The sequence below is a fragment of the Toxotes jaculatrix genome, chromosome 8 (assembly GCF_017976425.1).
Source record: "Toxotes jaculatrix isolate fToxJac2 chromosome 8, fToxJac2.pri, whole genome shotgun sequence".
NCBI classification, from domain to species: domain Eukaryota; kingdom Metazoa; phylum Chordata; class Actinopteri; family Toxotidae; genus Toxotes; species Toxotes jaculatrix.
Window position 1 is genome coordinate 352501 of NC_054401.1, and position 16663 is coordinate 369163.

At 48.8% G+C, this 16663-nt stretch overlaps 2 protein-coding genes across 2 annotated transcripts in view; one reads left to right on the top strand and one right to left on the bottom strand.

The window, feature by feature from the left end:
* Positions 1–8463, top strand: part of plin6 (perilipin 6) — a 10818-nt gene extending 2355 nt beyond the window's left edge. Inside the window, exons 3-9 of the mRNA XM_041043709.1 lie at positions 973–1058; positions 3008–3206; positions 3393–3475; positions 3725–3983; positions 4745–4926; positions 7285–7557; positions 8080–8463. Coding sequence (XP_040899643.1) covers positions 973–1058; positions 3008–3206; positions 3393–3475; positions 3725–3983; positions 4745–4926; positions 7285–7557; positions 8080–8463 — 1466 coding nt within the window. The remainder of the gene's footprint in view (positions 1–972; positions 1059–3007; positions 3207–3392; positions 3476–3724; positions 3984–4744; positions 4927–7284; positions 7558–8079) is intronic.
* An 847-nt stretch (positions 8464–9310) lies between these two features.
* zgc:171704 (uncharacterized protein LOC100124619 homolog) lies at positions 9311–11509 on the bottom strand. The gene is made up of 4 exons (XM_041044672.1): positions 11080–11509; positions 10620–10673; positions 10419–10495; positions 9311–10283 (listed from the first exon to the last, which is right to left on the bottom strand). The coding sequence occupies exons 1-4, from the start codon at positions 11180–11182 to the stop codon at positions 9873–9875; spliced, it is 645 nt and encodes a 214-aa protein (XP_040900606.1). The 5' UTR covers positions 11183–11509; the 3' UTR covers positions 9311–9872.
* Positions 11510–16663: the final 5154 nt, after the last annotated feature.

Consider the following 16663-nt stretch of genomic DNA (forward strand, 5'->3'; position numbering starts at 1 on the left):
AGACAGGTGATAACAGACGGACATCACTGATGCTCTGACCATGAAAACATTCACATCTCTACAGAAGAAAAGACAGAGCTGGAAACCAGCTGTTATCACAGGACATCTGTCCCTCAGAGACGCGTGTCACTGACGCACGTTAATATTTATCTTGTTTCTTTTTGTGTTTCATCACATTTGCTTTAGTGTCGGTTTATTGACCATCTGATCTTCGACGATCTTCACTCGCATTCTACTCAGCCACATTTTATGGTTTAGCTTTTGTTCAGGTTGCTCACACCCCGTCCTCTGATGACGGATGAAGACCAGGAGATGTGGTCAAAAGCTTTAGAAAAACTAGTAAGTGGTTAAGATAATTTTGTCAAGCTGACCATTACTACTAAACTGTTCAATATAATCGTTAACATTAATGAAGTGAGCAGTAGGAGTCAGAGCTAGTCTGAGGCTGCGCACAGGATTTGTTGCTGAGGAGAAACAGACAGTTTAACGGTGAGTCAGGCGTCTCTCAGTGTGAATGAGGCCTCAGAGGCTGAACTCGTTCTGTAACGATTCTCAGAAAGACTCAGACACTGATCCCTTCATGACGACGACTCTGTGGCCTCCGTCCTCCACGCTGGTGAAGTTAGAGGAAACCAGGCCTTCAGCAGCTTGACTCTAAAATGTCTCTCTAATTTTTGAGTTATTGCATCATTAGGAGTTTATTAGCTGCCTGATCAGAATGACAGATAATAAATAAAGAGATAAACATTGGAGTGTGTGTTGGTGTGTTTCCTGGATGGTCGAGTAAATGACCTCATTCAGTGGGAGTTAATTGATTGGTCGCTCACAGAGGAACAAACAGCAGACGATTGATTCAGTTTTCTTCTTAATCATCTTCTGTTCCTTCGGCATCGGCTGTGATGTCACACACCGCTCCGTCCAATCAGGTTGCAGCTCTCTGCCTCAAAAAGTGTCCACACTCTGGATCAGCAGGTCATAAAGGAACAGTCCTCTTCATCTTTATCATCATCATCATCACTCAGTTCAGCTGCATCATCCACACTTCAGCATCTGATGAGGTAAGACCTCTCACCTGTTAGAGGATCTTTGTTTTTAATAATTATTCCTGACTGAAGAGCTGAAACAAATAGTTATTGATTATTGATTATTGATTAGAACATGAAGAGAAGATCTGAAAAAAAAAAAACACCTACGTTCTAATAAAAAATGACAAAAATGAACTGGACCCTGTTTCTGCTTCATGTTTCTGGTCCGGATCCAAACCAGCACAATGTTTTTCCGTGTTTTCTCTTCATCCACTGAATATCTGAGCCGGACATTTGGGATTTTCGTCCCAGTTTTCTGACAGTTCGTCCACCTGATGATCAATCTGTGAATATTTAGCGGTTAAAACTAAACCCGTCTGTAAACTGAACATCTGATGACCAAACGAACAGCTGATGAAATCAGAGTGATTCTCAGATCATCAGTGACTTCATCCAAAATGTTTGGAATGTTTCAGAAAGTGAGTCTGAGACTGAGGTGATTTCCCATCAGGCTTTTGGGTGTGGCCGTCCCTCTGAAGGTCTCTGTGGTCGGTCATTTTTTTACAGTGTAGTTTGGGAGCTGCTCATTTCCGTCCTTCAGAAACAGGTTTAACGTTTGTCTCAACAGAACGAACAGAACAGACGTGAACAGATAAACGAGCTGTGAATCCTAAAACCACTTCTCTGCATTTCATTAACTCATCATCAGCTCTGAGGGCCTCTGTCCCAAACATGTTTTACAGTGTGTGCTTTAGGGTTGATCATTTTCATAACTGATTAATCTGTTTATTTATTTATTTGGATTATTCACTGAATTGTTTAGACTCTAAAGTGGCAGAAAAGTCCAAAGTCCAGTTTATTACCAAGATCAAAGAACAACATTTGAGAAGCTGGAAACATTTCTGCTTAAAAAAATGACTGAAATTATTATTTGAAGAGCAAAACATTTGCAGATTCATTGTAAAAGCTCCTCCTTCGATCTGAGCAGAGTTTGAGGATGAAATTGTGATTTTTACAGACGATGAGACGAGGACACGGAGAGCTACGTTAAAAACATCGGAAACAAGCCTGAAGCGGACTGAGGCTGCTCTGCAGCCACAGTCACTGGGTTTAACGCTGTGAGAAGACAGACAAATGTCCGTGTTCCTCTCGATCCGTCTCCGATGATTAATGGAGACTTTTGATCAAACTCAACTCGAAACCCACAGACACGGCGTGTTTAAATGTCATAGAACCTAATTATTTTCACCACACAGTTTCTCTGCACCAAAAACAGACTGAATGAGGGGTTTGTGTTGGAGGTCTGAGCTGCTGTGTGTTCAGTGGTTGCATCAGAAGACGCCGTCCCCGTCCCTCCACGCAGGGAGAGGCTGATTTTCATGCTGGTTGCAGCTGAACAGTGGTGGGCTTTGTGGACGAGCAGCAGCTGACTGCCTCATGCTGAACTGAAGGTTCAGGAAATGAGGAGAGGGCTGACCTTTGACCTCTCTCCTGTTATTTCTCCTCAGATTTGGTGAAATGTCAGATCGTCAAAATCATGAGGTGAGTTCAGACCGGAGAAGAAGACACCAGACTCTCCCATTCCTCCACAGATTCACCTCTGCTGCGTCCGTCTCACGACGAGGTCACAGTAGACGCGACGCCATCAGCCTGGTCACGTCCTGAGCCATCAGTACTCATCAGCCATTGCTGCATTAATACATCAGGACTCATGGATCGGCCTGTGCCGCACACACAGACACAGACACAGACACACACAGACACAGACACACACAGACACACACACACAGACAAGCACACACACAGACACACACACACACACATCTGCCACCGAGCTGATGTGTTCATTCACTGCCACTGACACAGTGTGGACAAAACCAGGTGTACATCACCACAGGTTTTGATGCTGTAAACCGCCATCGCCACCGCCGCTCAGCCCGGCTCCTCCTCAGCCCCTCCTCTCTGTCTCTGTTCGTTTTCAGACCAGCGCCGTGCTCAGAGTTTCCCGCCTGCCTCTAGTTCGCTCGGCGTTGCAGTCGGTGACTTCGGCGTACTCTGGGGTCAAAGGTCGTTACCCTCTGCTGGGGCTGATGGGAGGAGTGGCCGAGCTCGGAGTTCGTAGAGTCTCCCACGCGGCCATGAGACGAGCCACGCCCCTCCTCCAGAGCCTGGAGCCGCAGAGTAAGTGGAAATAAATACTACTATTACTAGTACTACTGCTAATACTGCTGATACTGCTGATACTGCTGAGGTCTGCAGGTGGAGGCTCCTCAGACTCCTCCAGTACATGAAGTACTAATAATGGATTATTAGTACTACTTGGACATCATGGCTGGATGATGTCTTCACCATTTTCTCTGTCTCCAGTTGAAGTTGCCAACGGTTTCGCTCTGGTTGGTCTCGACCGTCTGGAGAAGAACTTCCCCATCCTGAACCAGTCCACAGACGAGGTTCGTTCCGCTCTCCCCTCATCCTGTTATTTTACACATCAGTAACTTCACTTGTTAACAAACCCAAATGGAAATGAAATGAATGAAAATATAAACAGAGGAATACTATCGTGTTGACACAGCGAGGTGCAGGACGTCTGTGAAGAATGAAGGACCTGCATCTGATGGAGCGGCTGGTTTGAATGTTTCACTCCACAGAAACTTCCTGATCTGGAACTGACCCTAACTTCCTGGTCTGTCTCTCCTCAGGTGGTGGGTCACCTGAAGGACGCCCTCTTCCTGACCCTGGACGATGTGCAGCTGTGGGTGGTGGACAGTTTGGACGGAGCTCTGGATCAGCTGGAGCGTCTGGCCGATGCCGCCCGGGCGGCGCTGCGGCTGCTGCAGGACTCTCAGGTGGGCCAAGCTGCCACGTCAGGACTGGATGACGTGCTGAGTCGTCTGGAGGATGCCACCGCCTACTACCTGCCCCTCCCACCCACACTGCGTGAGTACAAGGGCATTCTGGGTAACTGCAGTGCAGGATCCAGAGTCCTTCAGACTGAGAACTGTGAAATGTTGTAGTCGGGACTTTCCATGAGTAGTTCAGGGTGAACAGATGAACCAAACGTTTGAAGCTCTTTTCATTTCACTGCAGCTTCTCACATCAGCATCATGGGATGAATTATTTCCCACATGTTGTTCAGTCCTCACCGTCCACCTGAGACAAAACACTTGCTGTCTTCATTTCTGGATTTTGGGATTTGGTTGTGCTCTCGAACACGAGCAGGGACAGGATCTTCACAATGACTCGCAGCAGGACACTGTCCTTCTGTCTTATTTTTGAAGTCTCTGGAGTGACTTTATAATACGGAGGTAAGTTGAGTGAAGAATGAAGCTGATGGTGCTGTGCGTCAGAAACCAGCAGAGGGAGCTGGAGATGTTCCTGCACTCAGACGTGATGTGAAGGATGAAACATGACAGCAGAGTCTGAGGTCAGGTCTTCAGTCTTTGTGGGGACCAGCTGGTTTTAGACCTGAAGACATGGAGACATTTTTGTCTGGTCCTCACGTCTTTTAAGGTTTTAGGGTTTTAGTGTTAGGTTTGGGTGAAGTTGAGGCTGGATCACTGATGTGTTGAGGTTCAGGTTGTCCTCGCTCAGGCTCTTAAAGCTGCTCGTCCTCTCTGGTTTGTCTCCAGGAGACACTGAACTGTGTGCTAAAGGATTTCCTCTGACTTTGTGCATAATAATAATTCTCTGAATGTCCCTGTTGCTGTGGTCGTCCTCAGGTCGGGAGTGGGAGATGAGGATTCAGGAGTATGAGGATGAAGACGAGGGTGATGAGCCCAGTCTGTGGACGAGGGTTCGTAGTCTCCTGCTGAGCCTCAGCCTTCAGCTTTATCACCGTACAATGAAGGTCAGTGAGCAGCTGCAGAAAGCCGTCAGGACGCTGGGAGACGCTGCAGACAAGGTGAGGACATGTGAAGCTCTGTCCAACTCTTTCCTGTCCGTCTCCTCCGTCTGACGTTCAACAGCAAACAATAAAAACGAGTGTGAGATTTGTCCTGTCCCATAAAGGATCTGATCTGTTTGCATTCATCTCAGCTCACAAACACGTTCCTGCTGTCGACAGCTGAAGGTTTCGATAAAGATCTGAACAAACAGACGAGCAGCTGCTCCCAGAGGAGTGTGTGTGTGTGTGTGTGTGTGTGTGTGTGTGTGTGTGTGTGTGTGTGTGTGTGTGTGTGTGTGTGTGTGTGTGTGTGTGTGTGTGTGGTGGCTACGTGACCAGACACATGAGCGTTTCTTCAGCCAGCACGCGTCAAACACTCATCCTGTCTCACTGATCCTGTCTCACTGATCCTGTCTCACTCATCCTGTCTCACTGATCCTGTCTCACTGATACGGTTTGATTGATCACACACATTAGGTAAATAATAAACTGTCTTTGTTGTGTTTGCTCGTCCTCTGGAAGCAGTGGATCCAAACACACAGTGACTGAGCTCCAGCTCGTTTAACGGCTCATGTTCATGTTAGGATGTTGAAGGTAAACGACCCAGTTCGAGCGATTAGTCAAACAATCCATTTGTCAATCAGCAGGAAATGAATCTGCAGCTGCTGATTGGCTGATTGATGAACTGCTTTGAGTCAAAATGTCACGACTTTGGGAGACAAGGACTAGGACCCAAATGCAAGACCCCTCAGATGTAGTCAAAAATAATAAGTATTTATTCAAACAAAGTAACAACAGAAAATCACTCACGGAGGAGGAGGAAGACAAACTAACTGGACCAAGTAACAAACAAAAGATCAACCATTAAGGGAAAAAAGGCACTAAAACAAAAGTTACAAAACGTGAACACAAAATCACTCTGACGAGGAAAACGACTAAACAAGGAACAAAACCTAACAAGAAACAAAGTGACAAATTAATACAAAACCTGACCTGGGACGCAAAGACGAAAAGCAAGACGAAATCCAGACAAGGCAAAAAAACATGAGCCAAGGGCTAGAGACCGAAACATGAGGCAAAGGCATGGGACAAGACATGAGACTAAACATGAGACAAAAACAAACTGACACCGGACAAGGGGAAAAGTGGACTTTATATACACACACAGGTAAGGGGAACAGGTGGAACCAATTAGGGCGGGGAAAACAATTACAAAAGCGGGAAACAAGACAAAGACAGGAAGTACAACAAGACCAGAAATTTCAAAATAAAACAGGAACTATAACCAAAACTTAAACTAGAGTTCCAGAGTCCCAAAAAGATCCAAAATCAGCCCCCTTAGGGGCTAGTCATGACACAAAATGTCAGATGTAAATATTTTCGTGGTTTCGTCCGTTTTCTGTCTCAGGAATTGAATCTGTGAACGATGTGACAGGAGATTTTACAGACACAGCAGCTAAACCACCGTGAGAACGTTTAACCCTGACAACAACAAACAGCTGACGCTCGATCAATCGGCAGATTCATTGATAAATTAAATTAATCGTTCACACTGACGGTTACACATTTCAGTGGAAAGAAGAGAGAAGCCACAGAGCACGACAGCTCCAGTGTCCAGGACAGCTCCAGTGTCCAGGACACCTCCCTTCATTTAGCATCGAAGCTGTGGTTGTGTAACTGTCATTTATCAGCTCACGTCGCCTCATGTGTCCCTGCTCAGAGACACGTCTGATCCAGGTCTCTCCCTGGTGAGTTTGGAGCAGCAGACAGGAAAACCAGCTCCATTAAAGATAAATGGCTGTTTCCTCTGTAAACTCTCTGCCTACATGCTGCATGAAGCGTCTGAGCTGATGCTCAGATAACAGGCTGTCAGCTGAGCCGTTCCCTCAGACCTCGTCCAGGCTGTGGCTCTGACACCGTCCGTCTGCCACCCTGGGTCCGGTGTTCCAGTCGAGCCAGAATGTGTCATTCTGAGTCAGGACTGAAGTCCTCTGCTCTGGGACATGGGATCAGGACAGGCCCTCAGCTGGTTCCTGCTCAGACAGACATTTATAAACCTGCCCGTGTTCCTGAACAGACCCTCTTCCTCCAAAGTGCGGACTTTAAGTAGCGTGATGATTGTTAACGTAGTACAGGTTGATTTGGTAACACCTGTGGTCACCGTGGTAACGGCAGGTGGTTTAATACGACAGCAGGTCCTGTTAGCTCTGTTATTGTTTGCCTTTTTGGGGGGTTGTTTTTTGCTGAATGTACAGAAATCCGTGGCCAAAGACTTTGGGCAGTAATGTCGTGATACTTTGGTTCCAGGTGGGTCAGATTTTACCTGAAACCTGTCCTACCTCCGGCCCCGTTAACACTTGACCTGGTGTGTTGCAGGTGGGTCTGGGCAGGGTCCTGGAGCTGGTTGGGGAGCTGCTGCAGGACCTGCAGAGCTTCCTGGTGGCCCTGGTGTACCGAGCAGAGCGTCTCAGAGAGCTGACCCTGATCGGGTTCAAAAGTCAGGCCGCCATCTTGGCAGAGCTCAGACCAGTTCGTCAGTTCAGAGAGCTGCCGGTCCAGATCCACCAGCTGCTCAGAGACCTGCAGCAACTGTCCAAGATCCTCCTGCAGCTGGTGATCAACGCCACACCGCTCTATAACATGGTGAGAGCAGGGGGGTGGGGGGGTAACCTGAAACACACCTGAGCTCTACCTGAGAGATTCATCAGGGAACTGTAATGATTAGAAACAAAATTTACGGAGTCTCTGAAATACTACGATTTTTTTCTTTACCTTTTGGAAACGAGTGATTTTGACGGATTGTGACGTCAGAGTTTTTAAAATGAACAGTCCAACATGTCCTCGGTGTCTTTAAAGTGACCACGACACCGCAAACATATAAAATGACTCACTCGGAAACCGGGGGATTAATTGATAATGAATTGGAAAGCAGCAGTAGCCTTCTTTATCACATGTTGGTGTTAAATTTGATGCACAAGGGGAAATTTTCATGTTACTGCCGCACAGAATCAGGTTTGGAGATTAGAAAAATAAATGAGCTGCCAGTAAAGAGCTGCCAGTAAAACAACAAGTACGTTTCAGAATCTTAGACTATGTAAATTATTATTGAATCTTAATGTGAGACGTGGATCTTTGCTTCCTGTTTGTCAGCTGCAGCAGCCGACTCATCAGGAGGTGGAGGACTTTCTAAACCAGGAGGATTTCACGTCCGACAGCTCGTCCCGTCGCGGCTCGGCTAACAGCCTGTTCCTGAAAGCGATGGACGGCCGTCCTCGCCGCCGCCGGAGTCTCTACTCCCGCGCCACCCGAGGCTCTGGGAGCCCCCAGAGCCCAGACCCCCCCAATGGCCGGCGCTCCAGCCTGAAGGACCTTCCGGCCCTGGAGGTGGAAGGCCTGCCCGTCCCTTCCGACGGCAGCTTCCTCCGGCGGCCGTCGGCCACCGAGCTGCTCCTCACGCCACTCAAACAGTTCGTCTCTCAGAGCCAGAAGGCCTTCGAGTACCTGAGCCCCAACTCCACCGACAACGCCGCCAACGCCATGGCAACAGCCGACTGAGGTTCAAGCCCGCCCTCATACACCACCTATCGCTGCTGCCGGTCCCACCCCCCGACCAATCACAGGCTCCCGTCTCCGACCCCGATGATCAGCCGTTTCTGCCTGAGCTGGAGTTGGTTTGTGCGTTCACATTCACCAACAGAGCCATCGGCAAGTTAGTTTAAATCCCTGAGACACTGGTTCGTCTCACCGTCAGTCAGTGTCTGCCCCTTCAGTGATACTTCATCCGAGTCCAGACAGATTTTTATTTCATTTTTCTTCACAGTGCATGTACTTTAAATGTGGGGTTATGATGTATTACACTGAGCAGATGAAGGGTGAAAACACACGTCAGAAAACACAGCAGCTGTTCGGACAGAATATTCTCGTCAGTCACCGCGTCCAGCTGAACACCTGCTGACGCCATTCTGTGTTTTCTGAAATGTTGTTTTGCTCCTCAGAGCCACCGTACCTGTTAACAGCAGGTCAGTTCACAGAGCTGTGCTGAAGGTTCTGCTAGCAGGTCTGATCTTTGGTTTCAAGAACGTTCTTTAAAGATGAGAGATCATAAGATTCGATTCTACCTGTAATTTATTAAAGAAGGGCGGATGTGAATTTTAGGATGACTGATGACTGAACACGAGCTGCGAATGTTTTCAGAATATCATGGAGCTGAAACTGACTTTAAGTTACGGTGAAACAGTTTCAAAATGTTAGTAGTTAAAATGATTTGTTTTCTCTCTTTTGTTTAATCTCATTTATTCAGCTACAGATAGAAAAACTAGATCCAACAGTAAAGATGTTTAAGTGTTTGCAGCTTTCCCGCCTCTTCGAATAAAGCTTCCTGGACTCAGACTCAGACTCTTTATTAAATCAGCTTTTATTAGCAAAAACTAAGGATCTGAAAATAAACAGAGGCTGTTTCCATTGGTCAGTGTGTGTAAATACATACGTTCATCTACAGAAGCTGCAGCATGGTCTCTGTCAGGTGACGTTAATATCACCTGCACCTGTGCAGCTCCAACAACCTAATAATAACATAAACATACTGTGTGAGTTCATTGGTCTGCAGGTCACGTGACCTGACGTCACTTCCATCCGTTTCACAGTAAAAGCCTCCGGTGATGCTGGTAGATGATGCTGAAGCCCTGTGAGCGTCCCCTAGAGGCCACAGTGTTCATTACAGCCACAGTATGAAGAGCTGGGGTTCATCCTCTGAGGAGCATGAACGTCTGTGAAAGCCTCATCTTCTTCCTTCCATCCAATCAGCAGCCGCCTCGCGTCTCTCTAACATGACCACCATTGACACAAAAACTGCTGGTCCATCTCGTCCCTGACCTTTGACCTTTCTCAGGAGGTGAGGGACGCCCTGGTCTCTGCTCACATTGATACAGAAAGACGTTAAAATCTCTTCAGTTAAACTTTGTCTTCTACTCAGCTCGTTTCTTTCCGAACACAGCAGACACGCTCCTGACGATTCCTCGGACGCCGGCGTTGGTCTTCCTCAGAGCCCGACTTTCTCTGACGAGGTCGACCAGCCGGTGAAACACCAGCAGGACGCCGTGGTACGCCTCGGCCGCCGACACCTCGAAGAAGCCGCAGCGCTGCGACAGAGCGAGCAGCCGTCCCTCCTCGCCAGAGACACTGCGGTGACGCTGCAGGTCCCGTTTGTTCCCCACGATGAGGACGGGGACGGACAAAGGCTTCCTGCTGCGACGAATCTGCTGCAGCTGCTGCCGGACCACGTCGAAGCTGCCGCGGTCACAGATGCTGTAGACCAGGATCAGCCCGTCCGCCCACTGCAGCTGTTTGTCAGTGAGGGAGCAGCTGCTCTCACCGGCCTGAGGAGGAAACACAGCAGAACCTTTATCTAAATCCTGTTCTCCTTCAGTTCAGCTCCCAGCAGAGCTTCGCCGTGACGACGCCGGTGTGACTGTGTGTTTCCTGTGTGTATTAAAGTCAGGTGTGTTTCCTACCTGTGCGAACTGAGAGTCCCAGATGTTGAAGCAGATCTCCTGCCCGTCAATCCTGTCCACCCGGCTGTAAACGGACTCTGAAAGACAGACAGTCGGATTCAGGTCCTGCTGATCACACCCAGAAACCTGACCAATCACAGAGCTGATCACACCCAGAAACCTGACCAATCACAGAGCTGTTCACATCAACGCTTCTCTCACCGATGTCTCCGTACTCTCCGATGAATCTTCGGGTCAGGAATCTGACAGTGAGAGCTGCAGAGAGAGAAACCGATCATTAAAACGCGGGCGGGTGCACGCACACACACGCACGCACACACGCATACACACACACACACGCGCACACGCACACGTCACTGATTCATCAGCTGACTGTTCTCTTCACTAATCAAAGGTTTACTGTGGCACAGCAGGGGCCGAGGTCCGGTCGCACAACAGCAACAACACAACAGAAGCTTGTTCTTTCTTAAATGACCCGCCAGCTGCTCACACTCCACAGTCACAGAGGTGCGACCTCCAGCTTCGTCCTCTCTGCATCGTGACTCTTAGCGTTTCTAACGTGATGCTAAAGTGTTTTTTCTGTCAGGTGACTTCAGAGGACACAAACATTTGTTTTAATATCATAAGTTCAACTAGAGCTCAGAAAAAAAAAGTTTTCTACCAGACTTTCCGACGCCGTGAGCTCCCAGCAGCAGGATGTTCACCTCCACTCTCTGCTGGTTTCCCTCCATCACCTCCGCCCGGCTGTTCACCTCCACCACCATCAGGACCGACTGCACGCTGCCTTCACTACACTTTAAGGTCTCGTAGAGTCTGAAGGTTCTGGTTCAGGTCCCGGTCCTTATATGCTCTGTGTGGGTGGAGTCTCTGTGCTGTCAGTCACACCTCCCAGTCTGTGGTTGGTTGAGTTTTTAGTTGTTTTTAGCTTTTTGAGTTTTTCTTGAGTCTGCAGCATCACACACAGTGTTCAGGTTCAGATTCAGGGTTAGGTTCTGGTTCGGGTTGACGTTCGGGTTCGGGTTCTGGTTCCGAGTTCTGGTTCGGTTTCGGATTCTGATTCTGGTTCCGGTCCGGGTTCTGGTTCGGGCTCCGGTTGGGGTTCTGGTTCCGGGTTCCGGTTCGGGTTCCGAGTTCTGGTTCGGGTTCTGGTTCAGGTTCTGGTTCAGGTTCTGGGTTCTGGTTCTGGGTTCTGGTTCGGGTTCAGGTTCTGGTTCCGAGTTCTGGTTCGGTTCCGGGTTCTGGTTCGGATTCTGGTTCTGGTTCCGGTTCCGGTCCGGGTTCTGGTTCGGGCTCCGGTTGGGGTTCTGGTTCCGGGTTCCGGTTCGGGTTCCGGGTTCTGGTTCAGGCTCAGGTTCTGGGTTCTGGTTCTGGATTCTGGTTCGGGTTCAGGTTCAGGTTCAGGTTCTGGGTTCAGGTTCTGGGTTCTGGTTCTGGGTTCTGGTTCGGGTTCCGGGTTCTGGTTCCGGGTTCTGGTTCCGGTTCAGGTTCGGGTTCCGGGTTCTGGTTCCGGGTTCTGGTTCAGGTTCTGGGTTCGGGTTCCGGGTTCGGGTTCCGGGTTCTGGTTCCAGTTAGGGTTCTTGTTCGGGTTCAGGTTCGGGTTAGAGAATGCATGAAATGTTTGGTATTTTTTAACAAACCAAGCGTTTTGCAAACAGTTAATTTCCTGTGAGTCGCGGTGGAAACTTCCTGCAGACTCTCGGCTCATTAAGGAAACACAGTGTCCACAGAGGAGAAATCTGATTGGCTCTCTGTCCAACAAGAATCAGGGTTAAACACCGACACAACCAGGAGACGTTGACACAGCGACACACACGGAAGACAGACGTCTCCGTAGTATGAAGATACACAACATCTGGCTACACATCTTCACTTTTAGTTTATTTAGTTTATTAGTTTTTTCTTGAGCAGCAGACACAATAATCCAAAATAATAATACAAAGAATGAAATAAAAAAAATAAAGTACAAAAAATAAACTACCTAAGGAGAAACATGCAGAAGAAGACATCACAATAAAAATAAAAATAAAGTGATTCATGACCGACAGGAAGAAAAAAACACTAAAACAAAGAACGTGTGTTGGAGAAGGAGCAGTGAAGCTTCATGTAGAGCTCAGCTACAGTGCACAGCACCACCACCACCAACAGCACCACCAACAGCACCAACACAACCACCAACAGCACTACCAACACCACAACCACCAACACCACCAACACAACCACCAACACCACCAACACCACCAACAGCAACACAACCACAACCACCAACAGCACCAACACCACCACCAACACAACCACCAACAGCACCAACACCACCACCAACAGCACCAACACAACCACCAACAGCACTACCAACACCACAACCACCAACACCACCAACACCACCACCAACACAACCACCAACAGCACCAACACCACCACCAACAGCACCACCACCACCAACAGCACCACCAACAGCACCAACACAACCACCAACAGCACTACCAACACCACAACCACCAACACCACCAACACCACCACCAACACAACCACCAACAGCACCAACACCACCACCAACACAACCACCAACAGCACCAACACCACCAACACAACCACCAACAGCACTACCAACACCACAACCACCAACACCACCAACACCACCACCAACACAACCACCAACAGCACCAACACCACCACCAACAGCACCACCACCACCAACAGCACCAACACAACCACCAACAGCACCACCAACACCACAACCACCAACACCACCAACACCACCACCAACACAACCACCAACAGCACCAACACCACCAACAGCAACACAACCACAACCACCAACAGCACCACCAACACCACAACCACCAACACCACCAACACAACCACCAACAGCACCAACACCACCAACAGCAACACAACCACAACCACCAACAGCACCACCAACACCACAACCACCAACACCACCAACACAACCACCAACAGCACCACCAACAGCACCAACACAACCACCAACAGCACCACCAACACCACAACCACCAACACCACCAACACCACCACCAACACAACCACCAACAGCACCAACACCACCACCAACACAACCACCAACAGCACCAACACCACCACCAACAGCACCAACACAACCACCAACAGCACTACCAACACCACAACCACCAACACCACCAACACCACCACCAACACAACCACCAACAGCACCAACACCACCACCAACAGCACCACCACCACCAACAGCACCACCAACAGCACCAACACAACCACCAACAGCACCACCAACACCACAACCACCAACACCACCAACACCACCACCAACACAACCACCAACAGCACCAACACCACCACCAACACAACCACCAACAGCACCAACACCACCACCAACAGCACCAACACAACCACCAACAGCACTACCAACACCACAACCACCAACACCACCAACACCACCACCAACACAACCACCAACAGCACCAACACCACCACCAACAGCACCACCACCACCAACAGCACCAACACAACCACCAACAGCACCACCAACACCACAACCACCAACACCACCAACACCACCACCAACACAACCACCAACAGCACCAACACCACCAACAGCAACACAACCACAACCACCAACAGCACCACCAACACCACAACCACCAACACCACCAATACAACCACCAACAGCACCAACAGCAACACAACCACAACCACCAACAGCACCACCAACACCACAACCACCAACACCACCAACACAACCACGAACAGCACCACCAACAGCACCAACACAACCACCAACAGCACCACCAACACCACAACCACCAACACCACCAACACCACCACCAACACAACCACCAACAGCACCAACACCACCACCAACACAACCACCAACAGCACCAACACCACCACCAACAGCACCAACACAACCACCAACAGCACTACCAACACCACAACCACCAACACCACCAACACCACCACCAACACAACCACCAACAGCACCAACACCACCACCAACAGCACCACCACCACCAACAGCACCACCAACAGCACCAACACAACCACCAACAGCACCACCAACACCACAACCACCAACACCACCAACACCACCACCAACACAACCACCAACAGCACCAACACCACCAACAGCAACACAACCACAACCACCAACAGCACCACCAACACCACAACCACCAACACCACCAACACAACCACCAACAGCACCAACACCACCAACAGCAACACAACCACAACCACCAACAGCACCACCAACACCACAACCACCAACACCACCAACACAACCACCAACAGCACCACCAACAGCACCAACACAACCACCAACAGCACCACCAACACCACAACCACCAACACCACCAACACAACCACCAACAGCACCAACACCACCAACAGCAACACAACCACAACCACCAACACAACCACCAGCACCACCAACACAACCACCAACAGCACCACCAACACCACCAGCACCACCAACACCACCAACACCAACTCAGACGACAACAATTATACCACATCACACGTAACGCTCTGGTACTAAATGCACGTATGAAGCAGCTTAAACATGAACATGATGTGTTGTGTCCAATCCATGACTGAGGCAAAAGTCCAGCAGCTGAACAGCGCTGTGGTGCATTTCGTGCAGGCTAGCTCGATGCTAATATAATATGGAAAATCCCATTGACTGGCTAGCGCATTAGCATCGGTCGCCCTGTTAACTTTTACACACAAACGATAAACCAAAGCGGGGCGCCGTAACAGCTACGTCATACAGGTAACTCACACACCAACATTACTCACCGACTGATGTCCCTTCGAGACACAGCGCGAGGAAAACGAACCGTGAGCGGAAACAACAACTCCGATGAACTCCGAAAACCTGAACTACAGAAACTACAGAAAGCCCGCAGGGACAAACAGTGCGGCAGCGACACACTCCCCGCCCTATCATGCTGTACCACTATGTACCTTTAAGTCAGAGGTGTCCAAACTGTCCCACAGAGGACCGAGTAGCTGCAGGTTGTTGTTCCAACCAACCAGCAGCACACCAGACTGATCTCAGTCTTCAGACAGCTGATTGGTCAAAAACCTGCAGCCACACGTCCCTCTGTGGGACAGTTTGGACACCTCTGCTTTAAGTAGTAACACACACCTGGGCCCTGGTGAAGAGTCTATTTAAACCACTGCAGTCTCCCTGTCTCTGTCTCTGTCCACAGGTACAGCACGTGTTTGGTTTGGTTTGACCATGTTGTGTTGAGTTCACCTTTTGCTTCTGTTTTACATCATTCGACACCTGCGTGCTCCCACTCTTCACTCAGACACACTTTACACCACAGACTCCACTGATTTCTCACATCCCACAATGCAAATATCTACTCTGATCATTTCATTTGGTTCAATAAAGTTTTTATTTGAACATTTACATGCTGTTTCCTTTTTGTTGTAGCCCTCTGGGTTGCGGCTAACCCCTGTACAGATGCAGCCATGTCTCTGCAGCTGTAATGTCCCTGAACTGATCTGCTGTCTCCAGTCATCTGGTCTCACAGGCCTCAACACAGCGGGACAAACTTCAGCTTCGTGAACTTTCATTCGTTCTGCTGTGTCCTGAAAAACAAACCTCCCTGTTCTCTGAACTTCAGATTCTCTCCTTCCCTGGTTTTCTCATTTGTGAAGAACAAAACTTTCTTTTTCCACAGAGAATTTAAACCTCGGCCTGTTCCCTGTCTTTCCACTTCATTTATCTCTTCTTGTAGTTTCTGATCTGTGCCCCCCCCCACAGACACAGGCCCTCCCACGTCTGACGGTGAACATTCAAACATGCCGTGTCTGATGGCCCCTCCATGATTTGACTGGAAAATGTGACTGTGTCTTCATTCTGCTCAGGACAGATTTGTTTAGAGGACGAGTTGAGCTTGAACGCTCCTTCATCAGAATCATCATAATTACAGCATTAATCAAATAACCCTGAACTGCTTCACAGCCCATCGCTGAGAGAAACTCACACAAGTTCAATTTAAATTTCTCCAATGTTTCCAACAGTCGGTGCTTCGAACACGACACATCACACATCAGGGTGAAAATGTATTAATAAAATATAATAATATATAAGATGAGACTGAAAGTTCATGTGTTTTTCTTCTGTGTTTTTGCTTCTGACCTCTAATGTGCTTTGGTTAACCCAGGTCAGTCTGAGCGCGCTCTGATCCTCCGCTTTGCATCTGACGTTACTGTAGGTTTGAATAAGTCGTTCTCAG